This window comes from Lathamus discolor, chromosome 18 (genome assembly GCF_037157495.1).
Source record: "Lathamus discolor isolate bLatDis1 chromosome 18, bLatDis1.hap1, whole genome shotgun sequence".
NCBI lineage: Eukaryota > Metazoa > Chordata > Aves > Psittaciformes > Psittacidae > Lathamus > Lathamus discolor.
In genome coordinates, this window is record NC_088901.1 from 5,397,025 (window position 1) to 5,415,821 (window position 18,797).

General features: G+C 58.1%; 1 protein-coding gene across 13 annotated transcripts in view; it reads right to left on the reverse strand.

Annotated features, from left to right (window-relative positions):
* Positions 1-18,797, reverse strand: part of MACF1 (microtubule actin crosslinking factor 1) — a 129,839-nt gene that overhangs the window by 86,555 nt on the left and 24,487 nt on the right. For all 13 annotated transcript variants that reach the window (XM_065697621.1, XM_065697622.1, XM_065697630.1 and 10 more), the window contains exons 2-19: positions 17,413-17,474; positions 15,705-15,794; positions 13,213-13,290; positions 11,709-11,801; positions 6,066-6,232; positions 4,835-4,947; positions 4,647-4,753; positions 4,106-4,225; positions 3,905-4,000; positions 3,529-3,656; positions 3,349-3,442; positions 2,597-2,751; positions 2,184-2,460; positions 1,613-1,741; positions 1,273-1,350; positions 955-1,116; positions 324-428; positions 115-210 (exon numbers count right to left, since the gene is read on the reverse strand). In XM_065697621.1, the coding sequence (XP_065553693.1) occupies positions 115-210; positions 324-428; positions 955-1,116; positions 1,273-1,350; positions 1,613-1,741; positions 2,184-2,460; positions 2,597-2,751; positions 3,349-3,442; positions 3,529-3,656; positions 3,905-4,000; positions 4,106-4,225; positions 4,647-4,753; positions 4,835-4,947; positions 6,066-6,232; positions 11,709-11,801; positions 13,213-13,290; positions 15,705-15,794; positions 17,413-17,474 (2,150 nt within the window). The remainder of the gene's footprint in view (positions 1-114; positions 211-323; positions 429-954; positions 1,117-1,272; positions 1,351-1,612; positions 1,742-2,183; positions 2,461-2,596; positions 2,752-3,348; positions 3,443-3,528; positions 3,657-3,904; positions 4,001-4,105; positions 4,226-4,646; positions 4,754-4,834; positions 4,948-6,065; positions 6,233-11,708; positions 11,802-13,212; positions 13,291-15,704; positions 15,795-17,412; positions 17,475-18,797) is intronic.

Consider the following 18,797-nt stretch of genomic DNA (forward strand, 5'->3'; position numbering starts at 1 on the left):
GCCCCCATGAGCACCACCAGTCCCTCCTTCCCTCACGCCCAGAGGGAGCAGCAGCATATGAAGTTCATGCAGTGGATGGGGACCAGGGGAATTTGGGCTGCTCCTCCCAGGTACCTGGAAATAGGCAGCGTTCTCCTTCACGTGCTGCTCCACGCACAAGCAGAGCTGCTTAATCCACTGCCACTGGGTCTGCACAGCAGCGCTGTAGGCCTGGGAACAATGGACCAGAGATGACATAGCAGGGGGTCGGAAGTGGATGATGAGCTTTAAGGTCCCTTCCAACCCAAACCATTCCATGATCCCATGATTTGCTGCTCGCTCACCTCTACGGTTTGCTTGGCAGGGTGGTTCTCCAGGGACAGCAGCTCTGCTGTGTCTTGGAGGGAGCGGAAGATGTCCTGCTTCTCATCCAGCTCTGTCATCAGCTCCTGCAGGAAGGACACAAGCAAAGTGCAAATCTCAGCTACGGGGAGCTGCCTTACTCAGACTGTGCCCAGTTAACACAGCACGGAAGCACTGCAGTAAATACCAGCAGTGCCACAACCAGTGCCCCTGAGGATGCCTCCTAGGCATGAAATACACAGGGCAGATGTAACACAGGTACTGGAAACCTGCCCAGAAACCTCTTCAGTCCCAGACAGTGCAATTGTGGAGACAGCAATTTATTATACTGCTTTAAAGAGGAATCAATTTTCCTTTTCTTCCTACCCACGAGTTAAAGATGCCTTTAGTTCCACATGGTGCCAAAAAATCATCTTTTGACGCCTTTTCCATTGAAACTCAATTGAATCAATAACTTCATCAGCTGCACTCCTGAGCTACAAACTCAATGACTTTAGAGGGAACATCCAACCTCTGGGGACTTCAGGTCTGTTGGTAGCTGAAGGACCCACGGCAGGTCAAAAGCAGCAGCAGCGCAGCCCAGAGAGCACCCATCCCACCAGCCCTGCTCACCGAGAAGTAGCTTTTCTTGGCTGCGATGTTAGTGTTGCTGTCGCTCCAGTCGTAGGCCAGCTCCTCCTCCTCCTTCTCATTGAGCCAGATGAGCTCAGCAGTGGCCCGGGACACAAACCCGTGCAGGCTCTGGAGGTGCCTCAGCCGGAAGCTCGAGGTTTCCTGCACGCAATGAAGGGTGATTCCTCTCCCCTGCTCTGCAGTGGCTGATTTCTTCCCCCCTCCCCAGCCTCAGAGCAGGGATGCTCAGGAGCAGGGCAGCAAGGATGGACCCCGTGCTCCCCGGGCAGTGCCAGAGCCCACTCGAAGCCCACTCACCATCAGCTTGCAGTACTGTGTCTCCAGCTTGCCGAGCGTCTCTGTGTAGCTGGCACGGAAGTTCTGAGACATTTTACTCTGAAGGATGAAAAATGCTCCTGTTACCCCACACAGAACAGCATCACTTGAAACCCCACCTCCAAATCTCCCTCCCCAGCTCTCTGAGAGCGAGAGGAGGTGGAAGGATGGCTCAGGGCGGCAGCTCCTTGCACCAACCCAGCATCAGTTCAGAAGCTCCATCCCTAAACAACGCCTTTACCCACAAGAACCCATCCTAATGTCCTCACCTTCCCACATGAGTTGTGCCATGCACTGCATCACCCAGCCCCTGCCACTGTACCTCGTACATCCTGGCCTCCTTTACGCTGGAGCCCAGGTCCTCCACACTGGTATGGACGTGCCGCTGGGTCTCCAGCTGGGTTTCCACGCTCGGCAGGTCGGTTCCCCACTCTGCCCGCTCCAGTCTCATCTGAAACAGGCCAAGGGGCTCAGGTCAGCTCTCCTCATCTGCAGGAGCACCTCTCATAGGACACGAGGGCAAGAAAACCTTCCAGGTCACTCAAGATGGAACAAGCACCCCTCCAGTCCAGGCAGAAGGTCCTAAGCCAGTGCTCCACCCCTGAATGGTTGCTGGGGCAGCCTACACAAGCTTCACACCCACTTAAGACCAAAAGAACTGACTGCATCAGTACAGATTTGCTTCCAGCTTTGAAAGGATCTTCTGATACCCACTGATCAGAGGGGCCACAAGAGAGAGAACCCAACACAAGACAAACGTGTTGGTGCTCCCCTGAAACTCTGAACCACCAAAGCAATTATTCACAGATAAAGCAGGAAAAAGCCCGGGGCAGGTATCCTACCTCCGCACATCAGTGTCAGTGGGTGATGTGCCCCTGAGAGGCAGCACTCACCTGCATCTCCTCCACCCAGGCCAGCAGCTCGTACACGAACCGGAGGCTGCCTTCATCTTCGGAAGAGGAGATGGCCACCAGCTCTGTCCTGGTCATGGGCTTCCGGAACCAGGAGGCAGAGGAGGTGTGAAGCCCTTTTGTCAGAGACTCGCCCTTCAAGTGCGTTGTGCTCAGCGTGGAAGTGGGCACCAGCTCCAGGGTGGAGAAGTGACCCTTCCTGTACAGGTTAGTGCATTCCAGCCTCAGCGTCACCAGCTCATCCTGCAGCCGCATGATCCTGGAGGAGCAAGGCCCGGGTTAGGAGATGCACACACACTTCTGGCCCTTCCCCGCAGCAGAGCAGAGAAGCCCCATGCATCAACCTCTGACCATGTTTCTCCATCCACAGACCGTTCCAACAGGGTCCATCTCACCTGAACACCAGCTCCTCCAGCTGGTAGTAATTTTCATCCCGAAGGATCTGCACATCCACCTGGAGCTGGCGGATGAGCCCCTCACACTCCTGCAGGTACATGACCACGTCGTGCTCGTACTGCACCGGCTGCCCCGACTCCAGGTGAGCAGCATCCTGCATGGAGAGAGGAGACTGAGGACACGTGGGCACAGCGACAGGACAGGAGCCCACCATCAACTTCAAACCCCAAGAGACCTTTTGGTCCACAAGGTTGACTTGAGCAGAGGAACATGAGTTCATCATTTACACCACCCCCAGGATGTCCCCTTTAGAAAAGCTCCTGCAGATAAACTGAAAGCTTCTAATGACAGATGGGCTCCCGTGGTTAGTCCCATGGACAGTCACTTAAATCATCTCATTTCTTGTGCGGGCTTAACTATTTTTAGCTCCCAACCCTCACATCTTTTTCTCCCGGAACAAAACACCCTCTTCAGATACCTGCTCCCTACCCAGGTGGCTGCAGCCTCCATCCAAATCCTTTCTGCCAAAGGACTTTCTGTCCTTTCCAGACAAATAACACAGATTTGGGGATTTTAGGCCTAACAACACACCAAGCTGTCCCCAAGGCCCTTGTGTGATCACCGGATATCCTCCACCACCCCTCAGCGTCAGAAGAGATAGGAAAGGTGTCCTGGAGAACCAACCACCCCATGCAGAAGAGAGGGGAAGAGGCAGGAAAATCAGGAAGGGTGGGAATGCCCCCCCACTCACAGCCTGCAGCGTGTTCTTCGCCAGGGTGAGCTTCTCCTCGCAGCTCAAAGCACCATTCTGGATTTTGTTAGCGATTTGTAGCAGCAATTCCAGCCTGTGATGACAGAGGGGAGCAGAATGAGACAGGGGCTTTGGGCCATCCCCCCCAGGCAGGGGAGCAGGGGACGTCCCCACACCGACCTCTCCACCGCTGGCCGCAGCAGCTTCTCGCGTTCCAGCATCTCTATGATGAGCTTGCCCCACTCCTCCTCCACGTCGTTGGGGTGGTAGCCCTGAGGCAGCTTGATGCGTCCAAATTCGATCCATACCTGGGGGAAACATCAACAGAATGGCATCTCCTTCCCTCCTCCTCAAGCTGGCTACAGAGCACAGCAAGGAAGGCAGGGCTGAAAGGCACCAGCGTCACTCCTGCAGAGTGCTGCCTGCTACATCCTTTACCCTGAAGGCTATTTCCACTTCTCCCTTCCAAAATAAACCTGCACTGAGCACACTTTAGTCTTGCTCAAAGCACACCACTCCCACCTACAAGCCTCTGGGCAGCCACGATGCTGCTTACCTCTAACAGTTTGTAGAGCTCCTCTATCCTTCCTTTTTCCTGCTCTTTTGCTGGGATTTCAGTTTCTTTGAAGTGTATGTACTGGTTATAAAGTGCCTGGGATGAAAAAAGCTCATCAGAAACCACAGTGGCGAATGAAACCACCCAGCTCTCAATGCTGAGCACATGGGACACTGCGGATTGACCTCATCCAGGACCTACCTTTAGCTCTACAGGGTTCTGGGGGAAGGATTTATCTGACATGAGTATCGTGTGCTGCTTGATCCAGGAGACGAGGGACTCCACGCGGGTCTGGTACTCCAGCCACCTCGAGTCCACCTCCTGTGGGGTGAGAGGGCCCTTGCAGAGCACTGCCATGGGCAGGTCTCCATGGGGAGAGGCAGAGCACAGAGGGAACTGAGGTGCCACGGTCACACCTAAGGGATGGATCATTTGCCTGTGCCTCCCCCTGTGATGCCACCTCAGGTATAGGAAGGAGGAGGAGGAAGATCCTCCTCATAAGCTGCTCCCTGGAAGCCAGTTCTGCTTTCCCATTAGCTCAAACCCATGCAGAGCCCATGGAACACCACAGCTCTACAGGCACATCAGCAGCTCACGGGCAGACACACTAACAGGGAAGCTCCTTCCTCCGCCTGAGTCTCTTCCACCCATCAACCATCTGCTACAGTGGACAGGGAACCTCCAAACCCTCCCCACAACAACCAGCTGCCTCCCACATCACTGCCCCAGCATCCCAACTCACGATAGCACTGATCCCTTCTCCTCCCTCGGGGACTTTGGGAAAGGCATCATAGATTGAAGACACATAAGTTATCACAGATTTCTCATCCGGAGAGGGCACGTCCACGTCTGACAAGGGGGAAGGAGAACGGCAGTGAGGAAGGAGAGCGGGCAGAGGTCAGCATCACCCCACATCACCACATCACCCACCTTCAGCGTCCAGCAGCCTGGTGACTCCCAGCCTCTCTGCAATCTCAAAGGCCTGCTCCAGGTTCTCCCGGTTACTCTGGATCTGCACCCTCTCCATGTCCACCAGATCTGGCCTGCAGACACGCAGCAGTCACAGTGTTGGCAAACAGAACAAAGGTGCCCAGGATGGAGCATCCTGGATGGGCCCCACTGCCCAGGCAGCTCCCAAGGGCTGGTGTCTCTCTCCAAGGTGACCTGGGAGCACCTCCCCAGCTCATCCCCTTTGGGAAAGGGATCTTTAGGCTATGAAGGAAAACTTTTGTGCTCCCTGGGACCTGCCCCTTTCTGCAACCCGCTCTGTACCCACTGTGGTGGACTGGGACTGGACAGAGGTGCACGAACAGCCCCAAAGCGGGTGGCTGAACCTCTCCAGAGGACACGGACAGAGTGAAGGGGATGCAGCAGGCAGAGGTGCTGCCAGCCCTGCACCAGAACAGAACCACCAGCAAACCACAGCACAAATGAACCTCAAATGAGCACGAAGGAGCCAAGAAAATCACGGCCTCTGAATGCCACGAGCATGCTGCCCATCATGCGCCCATCTCCTGCCTGTCCCTGCCTGCAGAACCCTGCTGTGTCCCTCCCTGCTAAACCCTGCCCGCTCCTCCTGGCCACAAGCAAGCCCAGAGCAGCACAGGGCAGTGCTATTTCCGGCTCCCAGGAGATGCCTCCTCCCAGGGCTTTGCTATTCTCCTGCAGGCTCCAAGGCCAAGTGCCCTTGACAAAGCAGCCGGGGCAGAAGCCAGCCCTGCTGGCCCCACTGCTGCCTCCCTGCCCATGCAGAAGGTGCACTGTCCCTAAAGGAACCGTGAGAGGTTTATCTGCAGCTGGGGAGAGCTCCGAGACCCTGGGATGACAGCGTGGATGGAAGTGTTGCTATTCATGGAGAGCAGGAAGGGCAGCACTGACACATCAAACACTGCCGCACTCCCAGTCTAAAAGCTTTTCCTGCCTCTCTCCCCAGCCTCAAACAAAATGCTCTTTCTTGCAGCCTCATGTACTGTGGCTCTTCCCCAGCATCCACCCCCAGCTACTTGGCTGAAGAGATGATTTCCAGGTAAAAGAGATAAAAGCCTCACCTACATTTCTATGCACTCCAGACCATCACTGACTGCAGCAGTGGGCAGGCACCCCTAGGAGGTCCTCAGCCCTTCCTCCCACCCAGACGGTGCTCTCCGCTGCCCCTGCCTACCTGTATCTGTGGATGAGCGCATTGAACATCTTCCCATCGCTCCAGCAGGATGAGAAGTTGGTGCATTTCACCCCGATGTAACCTGCAGTCACCTTCTGTGTCCACAGAAGCAGCTTCTCCTTGGCTGACATATCCCCCGACTCGCCGCTGATGTAGATGTCGGAGATCTGCAAGGAAGCAGCAGCCTTGGGGTGATGCAGGAGCAGGAAAAGGCCTCACCAGCACCGCTGGTTCCTATGAACTCACCTGAGATCTGGCAGCTCATACACCCACTCCATTGCCAGCTCCTGCCCAGCACCCAGTGCGAGGAGCCCCAGCACCCTTGGATATCCAGGGCTCACCAGGAATGGTCACAGCCCCATCCAGCAGCACCCAAGGAAGGACCAACCAACACCATCCCTCATCAGGGCTGCCAACACGGTGGGGGATGCTCCACCCAGAGCATCACGTTGTAAAGAAACCAACTTAAGGAGCAGGAAACAGCGTTTGGAGGTGCTGTGTGAGAGGACAGAGGTCTTATCTTGACCTCCAGCTTGGAGCTGCTTGCAGCAGGGCCATCAGCTCCATCCCAGGGGGAAAGGGAACGGGGAGGAGGCTGTTGCATCCCCACTTCTGCCTTGTGGTACCTAGAGAGGCAGTACGGGGGTGCCGGTGACAGGGGTGCTGGTGACAGTGGTGCTGTGACCCACCTCCCTAACAAGAGACCACTGGTCACAGACCCCTGTTAGCCAGACGCCCAGGCCCGGCTGCAGATCCCAGACTTGCACGTGACAGAACGCACGTGTCTCCACATTCCGGCATATTCCTGACTGGCACAGCTTCCTCCTCACCCAGTCCGTCCCCCCCCCAGCTCCCCAATTAGTACAATTACTCCCCTTAATGAAGGGGCAGACAAAGGGGAGGGCGGGAGCTGCTTGGATATTCCAGGGTGCCTGTGGAAAAACAACGCTCAGTGGATTCCTCCTCCCAGCACTGCAGGGAGAAGGGGTACCAGGACCCAGCCCTACTGAGCCCCCTGAGCATCTTCATCCCCCCCCCCAAAACACAGCCGGGTGGGTGCTGGTACTGCTCAGGCCCCGGCTGCTGGAGATCCCAGTGCTGGCAGGTCCTGCAGGATCAGGAAGCTGGCGGAAGGCTGAGGATGTGTAATTGGTATGCTGCAGCTCACCGCCCTCTCCTGAGCCTGAGCCGCTCATCACACACAAAACTGCTCTTTGTCAGCCGCTGCCACACCGCCGGCGCTGCCTTTAACTCCTCCAGCCCCGTGGCTGCGCTTCCTTAGGGATGCCAGGACCCGGCAGCACAGCCAGAATGGATGTAGCATAGGTGAGCAGCACAATGGGACCCTCCACCTGTGCAGGCAGCAGGGATGGACCCATAAACCTTCACCTGCCCAGCACCCCCTTATTGATCACCCAGCGACTCCTAATGAAGAGCAGAATGAAACCTCCTGTGATCCACCCATCAGCTCTGCCCCACCTGAGCTCCCCAGTGCCCCTCAGGACACTCCTCACAACACCCAGCTGGGATAAATCCTCTCTTTTCAACTACTCCCACAGCCCTGGGGGTCTCCAACCGCTGAGCCCTTCCCCGAGGACATCCTTGCAGGAAACCCTCCTAGAGACGTGCGTACGGAGGTGCAGGATGCAGCACCAGCTCCACCCTCCTTTCTTCACATGTCTGTGTCAGGACAAAGATTTAGGGAGGCACCAGCAAGAATTGAGAGTGGAAACTCACAGCACCTGCGCTCAGCCTCTTCCAAACCCTTCCAGCATCAGCCTCACGAACCAAGCAACCGGTGGCAGGATGCTGAAGGCCAGATGGTGACACCAGCCCCAGCCTAGTGCGAGCATCAGGGCCACAGCCCCTTTCCTGCCCTTCCACTCCCACGCTTCTCCAGGGGCATACAGAGCTGGGCCAAACCCAAGAGCTCCTTCAGCCCGCTCTGCCTCCCCTAAACAGAGACCTCCAAACAGCAACAACGGGCTCCAACACAGCACCAGCCCCTCCTCTTCCTCTTGAGATCAGGCAGAGCCCCTGCTCCTGTAACTTAGTGCAGGCAGCAGGATGGGGATACCCCAAACTCACACCCGACCCAGCAGCCCCGAGGGCACATGTGCCACTGGTGACACCAGCACGGCACCGAGAGCCTCCGTGACCCCTGGCAGCACGCAGGGGCTCCGGTGAGCGCAGCTCTCCGACCGCCCATACTGGGAACACAGGACGGGATGGGTGGATCCCTGGGAAACGCTTCCCAGTGGAGATGCTCAGAAGGAAAAAGGCTTCAGGAGCTTTCTGCACCACCCATGCTCAGCACGAGCTTGCACCTTGCCAAGACGACCGTCCCCAGGAGCCCACCAGGATCTGGGCTCCACTGAGCCAGCTCCCCCCACCCCAGTCCAAGAGGCGGGCGAGGGCACACGCAGACACTGACCATTCCTCCGGCTGGCCCCGAGCTCCCCCTCCAAGCCTGGCCCCCTCCAAAGGGAGCCGCCGTGGTCCCACCAGCTCCAGCGCGTGTGGCCGGGTCGCTGCCGTACCCCGAGGAGCTCCGGGCTGCGCCCCCGCTACGCCCGCTGAAGGAGGACGGGCTGCGGGAGGCCGGCGGTCCATGCCCATCTCCCTCCCCGGCCTGAGACGACGGCAGCCCTGAGGTTCTCCCCGTGCTGGGGTTTTCTGCCTGATCCACCATGGGGGACGGCGTCGACAGCTCCGAAACGGTGCCCGGCTCTGCTGCGGAAGAGCAGGTCCACACAGTGCTGGAGCCAGGGTCACTGCTGCCTCCTCTCCCCCAGGCATCCAGGGTGCTGCTGGCTCCCAGCTCCTTGCTCTTCGCTGGCTCCTCGACACCGGTCGGGGACAGGAGCCCCCCGGGGTGGCCATTGGGGCGCAGAGGCAGCAGCACAGCCCGGCAGCTGCCTGCACCGCTCCTCTGCAGCTCGACCAGGCGGCTCACCGCCCTCTCGCAGCCCTCCTCAGCCGGGTTGTCCAGCAAGCGGGCGATGACGGTGGTGCCTTCATCCCCGGCAGCGTCTGCGCCCGGCTGCTGCGGCTCCGGCACCAGCAGAACCTTCTGCACCTCGCCCTGGAACCGCTCCTTCACCTGCACCAGGAGCCCGGGGTGCAGCGCTGCTGCCTTGGGGTCCCCGCGGCCAGCGGGCTCCTTTCCTCCCTCCCAAGGGGCTGCCTTCGACTTCAGCACATCCTCATCCTCACGCACCTCCAGGGCTGGGGCTTCCTGCTGTGGGGCTGCCTCCGGCATCGCTCTCCTCTTCCCCCTCCGCCTCCGTTTGAAGCGGACCCTTTTTTTAGGAGACAGGGGTGCCTTTCCCACTGCTTTTTCCTTCGGCTCTTTAACGCAGCCCAGAGAATTCCCCATCTCCTCCTCCTCCTCCTCCTCCTCCTCCCCGGCGCCGGCAGTAACGCAGCTGAGCGAGTCGCCGGCTCCCGAATCAATCCCGAATGGGGCTTCATGGGCTCCAACGCGTGCCGTGCTCCGTGCCGCGGGGTGCCCGTGCCCGGCGCTCCCTCCCGCCAGCCCTGCCGCCGCTCCAGACAGCCATCTTACAGCCTGCGCTGCCAGCACACACATTCAAAGCATCTCACTGCAGTTCAGAAATCACTTGACCTAAAAGCAGAGGGAGCGGGGATTGGCTGCAGCTCCTGCTCTCCAAACATGAGGTAATGGGAGCACGGCCCTCGCCAACACAAACAGGGAGCAGGAATCAGGCAGCGGAGAGGGGAGGAGGCTGCGAACGGGGAGGATAAACCCCACAGAACGAGGGGAAGGTTGGTAAAGGTGGGATAAAGGAAGGGGTGGGAAAGAAACGGGGTGGGGGGAAGCAGGGAGGAGTCAGAGCGGCTCTGCACGCACACTAGCGGGAATGCGCCGGCTCCACAGGGATGCTCCTGGCCAATTCGGGAGGTTTGCTCCTTAAATCTTAATGCTGAGAGCCCCGAGAGCTCTCATGCGGGCTCATGTGCCCACCCTCCTGTCGGGCTCACCCAGCTCGGCGCATGGAGCACAAGGCACTTCGGGCATCAGGGAGACACAGCCTGGGGGTCTCAACCAGTGCCAGAGACCCCATCCCAGTGCAACCCCTTCCGAGGGCAGGTTTTGATCATTCCAGCTCTCACCAGCTCAGAGGGACCAGAGCAGGGCAACATGCACCAAAAGCAGGGATGAGACAGAAAATGGGGAAAGGGGAGGCATAAAGATGAGGATATGGAACCCAGCCCCAGCAAGCAGGGCTGGGAGGGGAGAAAAACACTATGAGGAGCAACCCAGGAGACGACCAAGGCAGCCAAGGACCCCAAGAGCTCCCAGGGCATGTGGGGCAGGCCCCACACCTTCACTGCTCCAGCTCCCTGCTCCACACTGACTCCAGCCCTTCCCAAACCTCTCCCAGCCGCCTGCCCCCAGGCAATGGTACTGGGACACAGGAGATTAAGAGGTTCACAATGGAGCCACAACCCCAGAAACAATCCCATTAGCCCAGTGGGGAGAGGATGCGCAGGCTCATGGCACCAGCCCAGCTCCCTTGTCACCCACCCTGTCCCCCATGGCAGGGTGGCACCATCCCCTCCCAGCTGGGCATGGAGGGCACCCAGGACCTCCTGATCTCCCCTCGCTGGTCGCCCACAGCAGAGGATGCACCAGGACTGGATCAACCCAAAGATGAGGACCACGGACACGGGATGCCACCAGCCAGGGTCCCACCACAGACAACAGCGACTGCTCAGCATCCAGATCCTGCTCGATCCCGGCTGCTTCCCATGGGCAAACCACCAGCCAAGTGCCTCGCCAGCAGCCTCACACCCAACTTATCCCCATGCTCCCCCCAAAAGCACTGCTCACTCATCCTCCAAGAAACAAAACCTTCCTCATGAGGTCCCAAAGCCAGCGCCAGCCTCATCTGGAAGATGCCAGCAGGGATGCAGCAGGGAGCTGGGATACAGCAGCTTCCAGGAGCTTGGTCCCACAGCAGGAATGGCCCCAGTGTTAATGCCACATAGCTCACACGCTGCTGACAGCAGCAGTGCTCAGCGAGCCAACATGCCAGCACTATGGTGGCATACAGGGCTGTGCCCTGGGGGCTTCAAAGCTACAACTGGGTAATTTGAGGTATTAAAGACCTGAGACCCTGTTTTGCAAGAGCAGCTACAGCACGCAATTGCTGGAGACCGTCCCGGCTGCGCTCCCCAGCAGGGCCAGAGAGCTTCTCCTATCCCTGTCCTGAACCACTGTCATGCGGCTGACATTTCCCATTCCAACAACCACACAAAGGGCCGGGAGCGCCTCGGGATAACAGCCCCATGCGGGTGGGAGCTCAGCCCATTGGATCCCCCATGGATCTGCTCTTCTCCTCCAGAGACATCAGCTGAGCAACCAGCTACCGCCAACAACCGCAGTGCCAACAGGAGGCCACCACACACAGCCCATCATTAATGATCTCATTATGGAAACAATGGGAAAAGGGTGTTGCTGTTCTCCAGCACCAGTCTCCATGATCCTGCAATGGGTGTGGATCCTCCAGACCAATCCATGCAGCAGCATTGCCACGGAACAAAAGGCAGACGGATGCCAGCGCCATCCCACCCCCTGCACCCCGCATCCTTCAACAAGAAGCTCTGATGACCTACCTGGAAGTGGAGGATGATGGTCCATATGAGCCCCAGCGTGAGCTTGGGGTTGCCATCCGTAATGTCATCGTTGCGAATGTTCACCAGTTTCACCTGAAAGAGAAGCACCAAGGGTCAAAGCTCACCCAAAGGAAGGAGGGGGACACGTCCCTGACCACGCTGTCCCCATGGGCCACCCCAAGCACTTGAGTGGGGACACGCAAGACCCCAGCGCTTCCTGAAGCAGCAGCGAGGCCACCCCATGCCCTGTCTCAGAAGGGATTTTTCACATCTCCGGCTCTCTCCATCTGGAATTGCTTTCCCAGCACTTAATGGCTCTATTTTAGCTCACCCAGGGAAGCGCCTCGTCCCCAAAGCCCTGAGCACTGGTGCATAATTTAACAGGCACAGAGCACGGGCAGAAGAGGATGGCTGAGCTTTAACAGCTCCTTCCCGGGTTCAAAACCAGGCTGCTTGGGCTGGTTTTCAACTCTAACGAAGCAGAAACACCAGCACTGAGGGTCCTCCCCCAGCACCCACCAAGAGCCCCATCCAGGCAGATTCCAGCCCCACAGCCCCAGAGCTGCCTGGCCACTGCTCCTGCTCTCCCTGCAGCCACTACCCCGGGAGCTGCCAAGTACTTTGGGCTCTTTTTCCCTGGTGGGCTCCCCATGGAGGGTCCCCACTCCCCAACAGGGCTCCACGCTCCGTCTCCGGCAGGAGCATATGGGAAAAGACATCCTGCTTCAAAGGAAAAGCTGTTTCAGCCAAGCAGAGAAACAAGCTCCCGAGAGCCCCCGGCAAAATGTCTCTATCAAGGGGCCGGGGAGGAGGAGCAGGGGGCTGGAAGCAGCTCACCCTCCCTGGCGTGGGGCACAGTCACGTTTATTCAGTGTCCCCAGGCCAGCAGAGAACCCTGCTTCAGCAGGAACTGCTTGGATTTGTCATCACCTCGGCATATCTGGGGAGCATCTCGGTGGGGAGACCTGACCCAACAGGCAGAACGGGACACCCGGCCCCGGGGGTTCCACCTACAGAGCCAACAAGTCTGGGGATGCATCCCAGTGCTCCAGGCGGATCCCGCCCAGGGGTGCGGAGGATGCCTGGGCTCTGCACAGGCACTGCAGGGCCAGCACCTCCCAAAAGCCTGCCCTCTGAAAGCCAAAGGGTGATGCTGTCTGTCCATGGGATGTGCCACAGCCGCCCGTTCCCGGTGCTGGGATCTAAGGCTTTCCGGGGAATAGAAGGGCCTGTCTGTGATACTTGCAATCCCCTTCCCACAAGTGGAGTCTGGTTCCTCATTTTGATACTGGTTTTTGTGCTGCATGGGTGGTTCTGAGGGTGAACAACACCTACAGGGGGATGTCCCCTGAGAGCCACCCTCAACCAGCACTGGCACCACGGGGATGGGCACATCCTGGCACAGGCTGGTGCTGCTTCTCAACACCATTCCCGAGTCCCAGCCAGGGGAAAGAACCACGAATCACCCAGCTCTGCTTCCGGATGAGCCCAGCTCAGCCCTTACCTGTCGCTGCTTCAGGAAATCCAGGGCAATCTGCACGTTCTGCAGGCGATGGAAACGCATCCGCCCCTTCTCACGCGGCTGCAAGAGAGGCAGCAGGTTCAGGGGGGGTCACGGAGCCGGGCTGGCAGCTCCCCACATGCACAACCACCCCCCGTGCCCTGCGTGCTGCTGTGACCCCGTGCACTGCACACATCCTGCTCTATCCTCTTGCTCTGGAGGCAAATAAAGCCGTTGCTACTCATGATCCTGCTGCAAGAGGGCAAAAAGGCCACGGTGGGGCACAGAGGTGGGAAGACCCCAAGATCTTGACGTCCTCCAAGGCCCCGAGGGCTGGCATCCAGGCTCTGAGCCGTGTGCTCAGCCAGCAGCAGGCAGGACCGGTGCAGCCTCCAAGATCCCAAGGCAGGATCCCACCTATCCCAAAGTCAGACAGACTGGGAAGAGGGCTCAGCAAAGAGAGATGTGCATGAGCGGGTGCAGAGTCTGACCCATGCAGGCGGAAGCAGAGGCAGGTCTGCTCCGCAGCAGGACATGGGGACACAGGCAGGTCCCCACTGATGGCAAAGAAGCCACGACCCCAGCCTCAGCCCCTGCAGACCCAACTTGGCTTCTCCCACATGTGGGCTCCAGGCCCCATTTCCAAACATGGGGAATGCCCTGGGCTGTGCTCATCGCTGCTGCTGCAGGCAGGGGACTCTCCAAGGTACCAGGAGGCTGAGCTGTGGCCAGGGGAAGGATATGGAACACAGGATGCTGGATCTGCTTTGATACAGCAGGAAGAGGATTGATGCTCAAATCCTGATCCCAGCCTCAATGAGGTATCACCAGGATGCTCTGAACTGCTGGGACACCCCAGTTCCTCTGAGTCCCCTTCCTTCCCCAGCCTGAAGGGGAAGAGCAGTCCCTGCAAGGGGAACATCTCCAGGCCTGCAGGGGCTGGAGCCTGGCAGGAAGATGCTACACAGCCCCAGCTCCTCCTGCGATGCTCCAGGTGGAGGTGACACCATGCACAAGGGAATCATCACCCAGAGCAAAGGGGGCTGGAAAACACACCTTGTACCCTGAGTAAGGCTTTGGGGCCTGGCCCCCTCATGGGGACCCTCGGCTGTGCTCGCTCCTACCTCCACTCACATGCATGGGGTTGCTGGTTGTGCCCCGGACCCTATAGTGGCACCAGCCCCCCGAGAAGGTGCCTGTGCCCTGTCCATGCAGTGCGAGGTGAGCAGCCATCACTGCAGCCCCGTGGGGGGGGACACATGCTGTCACCCCGGGTGGGTGCCGTGCCCTGACTGCAGGCTGACACTGCAGGGCGCGCGCGGATAATCCAGTTCGGGTGAGCAGAGCCCAGGAATGAGGACAGCAGAAACGGGAGCCAGGGCTCCTGCAGCTTCCCTTCCGCTTCCCTCGCTCAGGGTGCCCACCCTGGGTGGCTTTTACCCAAACCCGAGGAGAAGGGAAGGTGGGAGCCTCTGGGCTGCACTGGACTATCCGCCGGCACTCCAGTGCCTGCCCGGGATACAGACTCAACCTACTTCTTCATCATCATCATCTTCCTCCTCCCGCTCCTCGCTGCTTGCACGGCACCAGGCCGGCGCTCTCACCAGGCGAAGGCTCCGCTGAGCTGGCGGCTCTATTTGCTACGGAGGACGGGAGGGATGGCAGCGACGGGAGGGGGACACGACAGGGAGACACAATGGAAACCAAAATGCAACACCCAGGTGAAAGGGAAAACAAAAAGAGTGGGGATGAAGGCGGCTGGGTCTCTGGCGCTCCCTGCGCTCCAGCACAGGAATTTCCCCTTGGATTTGAAAGCCGGAGTGAAGAGAAGGAAGCTGTCTGGATCACAAGTAGCTCGATCCAAATTTTCAGCCCCCACAACAACCTGATTTGGCATCTTCTGGAGGGTAACGGAGGGAGCTGGGAGATCTTTACCCAGATCCTATTTTAGGGGAAAGCTAAAATAATTCCTGCTGTGCTACCCTGTTGCAGGCACTGGGATCTTCCCAGAGCTGAGTGAATGTGTCAGTCTGAGGAGGAGGAGGAGGAGGAGGAAGGAGGGGGACTCTACGATGCTCATGACGCAGGATGAGGTTTGCATACCACAAATGCAGCTCGGGCAGGAGCTGAGCATGGGGCAGGAGCCTCAAACCTGAGCTAAAGCACTGGGCAAACCGTCACAGACAGAGTCTGAGTCAAAGCCATCAGTATCTGTTATTTCAAATGCAGATGAAGGTTTGAAGCCTCCACAAAAAGAGGGCTCTTCCCAAGGCACCGCAAACCAGGGGGGCTCTGAGGGGATTCGAGACCAGCCTGGGGAACACGGGTCTGAGTGGAAAGAACTAAAATGATAACTAACACGATCAAAGGAACAAGGACGGACATTTGAAAACAAAACTATGGCGTAAGAAATGACAGAAGGGAGAGGGGGAAGGATAGAGGGGACCTATGGGGAAGGGTGGCAGCAGCATCACTGCCCAGCCCTGGGCACTTACCAGCTTGACCCCTGACAGCACCTCCAGGAGGGAGATGAGGTTGTGGCCGTCTCGTAGGTCTTCGTAGAGGTCATTGATGTGCTTGCGCACCTGCGGGAGGAACAGCCATCGCTTTACACGGTGATTCCAGAACGACAGCTAAGGACAGTGGTCTCCTGGCTCCCAAATAACCTGCTGCCACTTACACACATGGAATCAGCCTGTTAAACCACCCGTATTCCAGGCAATAGAATGATAGAGTCATAGAATGGTTTGGGTTGGAAAGGACCTTAAGATCATCCAGTTCCAACCCCCTGCCATGGGCAGGGGCACCTCACACTAAACCAGGCCACCCAGGGCTCTGTCCAACCTGGCCTTGGACACTGCCAGGGATGGAGCATTCTTAACACTGCACACAGAGCTCTGCAGGAAGGGTGGCTCGGTCCTGAAGTGGTGGTTTAAGTGTTCAGGCTGCCTTGGAGCAACTCCCAAAACACAGCACCCAGCTCCATCTGTGAGCAGAGGAGGCTTCTATGACGGTGAGAGCAGCCTCTGGAACTGCTCTTCCCAGACACCCAGACCTTGTCCTGGGGTTTTACTCACCTGGGAATCACAGAATGGGTTGGGTTGGAAGGGACCTTAAAGCTCCTCCAGCTCCAACCCCTGCCACGGGCAGGGACCCCTTCCACTGGAGCAGCTTGCTCCAAGCCCCTGTGTCCAACCTGGCCTTGAGCACTGCCAGGGATGGGGCAGCCACAGCTTCTCTGGGCACCCTGTGCCAGCGCCTCAGCACCCTCACAGGGAAGAGCTTCTGCCTAAGAGCTCAGCTCAGTCTCCCCTCGGGCAGGTTCAAGCCATTCCCCTTGGCCTGTCCCTACAGGCCCTTGTCCCAAGCCCCTCCCCAGGTTCCCTGCAGCCCCTTTAGGCACTGGAGCTGCTCTCAGGTCTCCCCTTCAGGAGCCTTGTCTTCTCCAGGCTGACCCAGCCCAGCTCTCCCAGCCTGGCTCCAGAGCAGAGCTGCTCCAGCCCCTGCAGCATCTCCATGGCCTCCTCTGGATGTGCTGGAGCAGGTCCACATCCTTACATTGGAGCCCCAGAGCTGGGCGCATCCCTTGATGTTTTCCCACAACAAGCAAGTAGCCAAAAGCTTGACGCTGAGCTCAGCCGAGCTGGCAGGAAAACACACAGTGACACCTAATGCCCAGACAGCTCCTTCTCCTTGTTCCTTCTTTTTCTTTTTTGGAAAATGGAGAATTAATTACAAGACACCTGGCATTAGCCAAGAAAAGCATTAGGCACCTCGCAGTGCAACGTTACTCCTGCTTAGCTACCTATAACTGCATCTCCCTTTGCAGCCCATTTCCACACAGGAGCATCCTTCAAAAGACGATGCAGCCTTTTTGCCCAGCAATAGGGCCCTGGGATCTCCTCTTTCACCCTGATGATGAACAAGCCTCATGTTAAAGCAAGGACCAGGTACTCAGGAGGCACATGCACTAACAAGGGCTGTGTGGTGATGTTACAGTGCCCTCCAAAGGCACCAGCACATTCCCACTGCAACCGGCTCTGCTCTGAGCACACCCGGGTGTGAGCACTCAAATCCCTGCACAAAAGTCCTAGACAAAACACAACTTCTTTAAGAAAAAGGCATTCAGCAGCCAGTGCTGAGCCAGAGCAGACACACACACAGTCACTGAACCGGCCTGATAATAAACTCCATGGCCCTTACCTTCATCAAGTGTTTATTGACCCATTTAGTGAAGGTTTTCTTCTGGACTCTGTCCCGTTCATCTGTCAAAAGAAGACAAAAGGGGGCTGTTGGTCAGTGGTTCTCATGCAGAAACTCAAATGACACTGAAATGAGGGGAAGAGAAAGAGGAATCGCTGCCGGTGCCAGGGTGGATCCTGTGCCCATGCAGGGTACAGAGGCTGCTTGTTCATGGGTTAGCGCAGAGCAGGCAGCTCTGGGAACACCTCGCTCCACACCAGGAGCATTCACACAGCTACAACCAGAGTGATGGGGTTTGGGGGACAGAATAGTGCTACTTGAACAAAAGCAGCACGGATGACTGGGACAGGTACAGCTGCAGCTGGCAGCGGCATCCAAACCCCCTGAATGGGTCCTCCCTGCGCCTCTGCATCCCTCCTGGACCAGCACAGGGAGGGAATTGGGGTTTTCCAAGGCCCCCTCTTCCGGAGGGTGTCCCCCTCCCCTGCCCGCTCCCGGAAGGCTTTAGTGCATCAGATAAACCCCAGATGTCCCATACCCAGCCCCGGCCTGTGCCATTAGCAGCTTATTGCGTCGCTGTATTTGCGGTTCATTGGATTGTCAGGATTTAATGTGTATTTCTGTCCCACGGCTCAGCCCAGGGCATCCTGGGAGCAGGGGTGACAACAGCGGTCCCACACCTGGGGGTCCCAACCCCACAGAGCAGCTACGGGGGGCTGCCAGCCCCATGGGAGGACAGGATGGGACACTGATGGCAACGCCAAGTGGCAATGGGGGGTACAGGAGCTGTGGCAGGCTTTGCTCTGCCTGGTTTTGGTGCAAAAACATAATAATATGGACATTTCCCACCCTAACTATTCTGCGATTCTATATTATCAAAGGAGAGGGCACGAGGTGGGGTCACAGGGCTGGAGGGTCCCGTGGGGCGCATGAGGAGGGTTCGGGGTAACCCCAGCAGCCAGCCCTGTGCCAAACAGGATCACCTGGTTTTAACAGCATCACCTCGGAGGAGAAAGTGCCTCGGTACTGAGCCCCAGACACGATCCAAGCTCCCAGGTACCACCCTGTGCAGCCAGGAGGTTGCTGGGATACAGCGGGGAAGGACAAGCCCCACAACCCCAAGACACCCCCTTGCCATCAGTCTGCCCGGCAGCAGCCGCCTTTGCTTTCATTTGAAGCCAAAAACTCAAGGAAAGTGAGGAAATCAACAGCCCTGGGCCCGGGCTCCGCGGACACACGGTGTGTCCTGCCCGGACGGCCCCATGTCCCCCTTCCCGGGATAGGGAGTCACTGGCGGGGGGGTCCCTTCTCTATCTGAGCAGCTACAGCACCAGGGAAAACCTCCCCACATCTCAATGCACGCAGCATCTACCACCACATCTCCT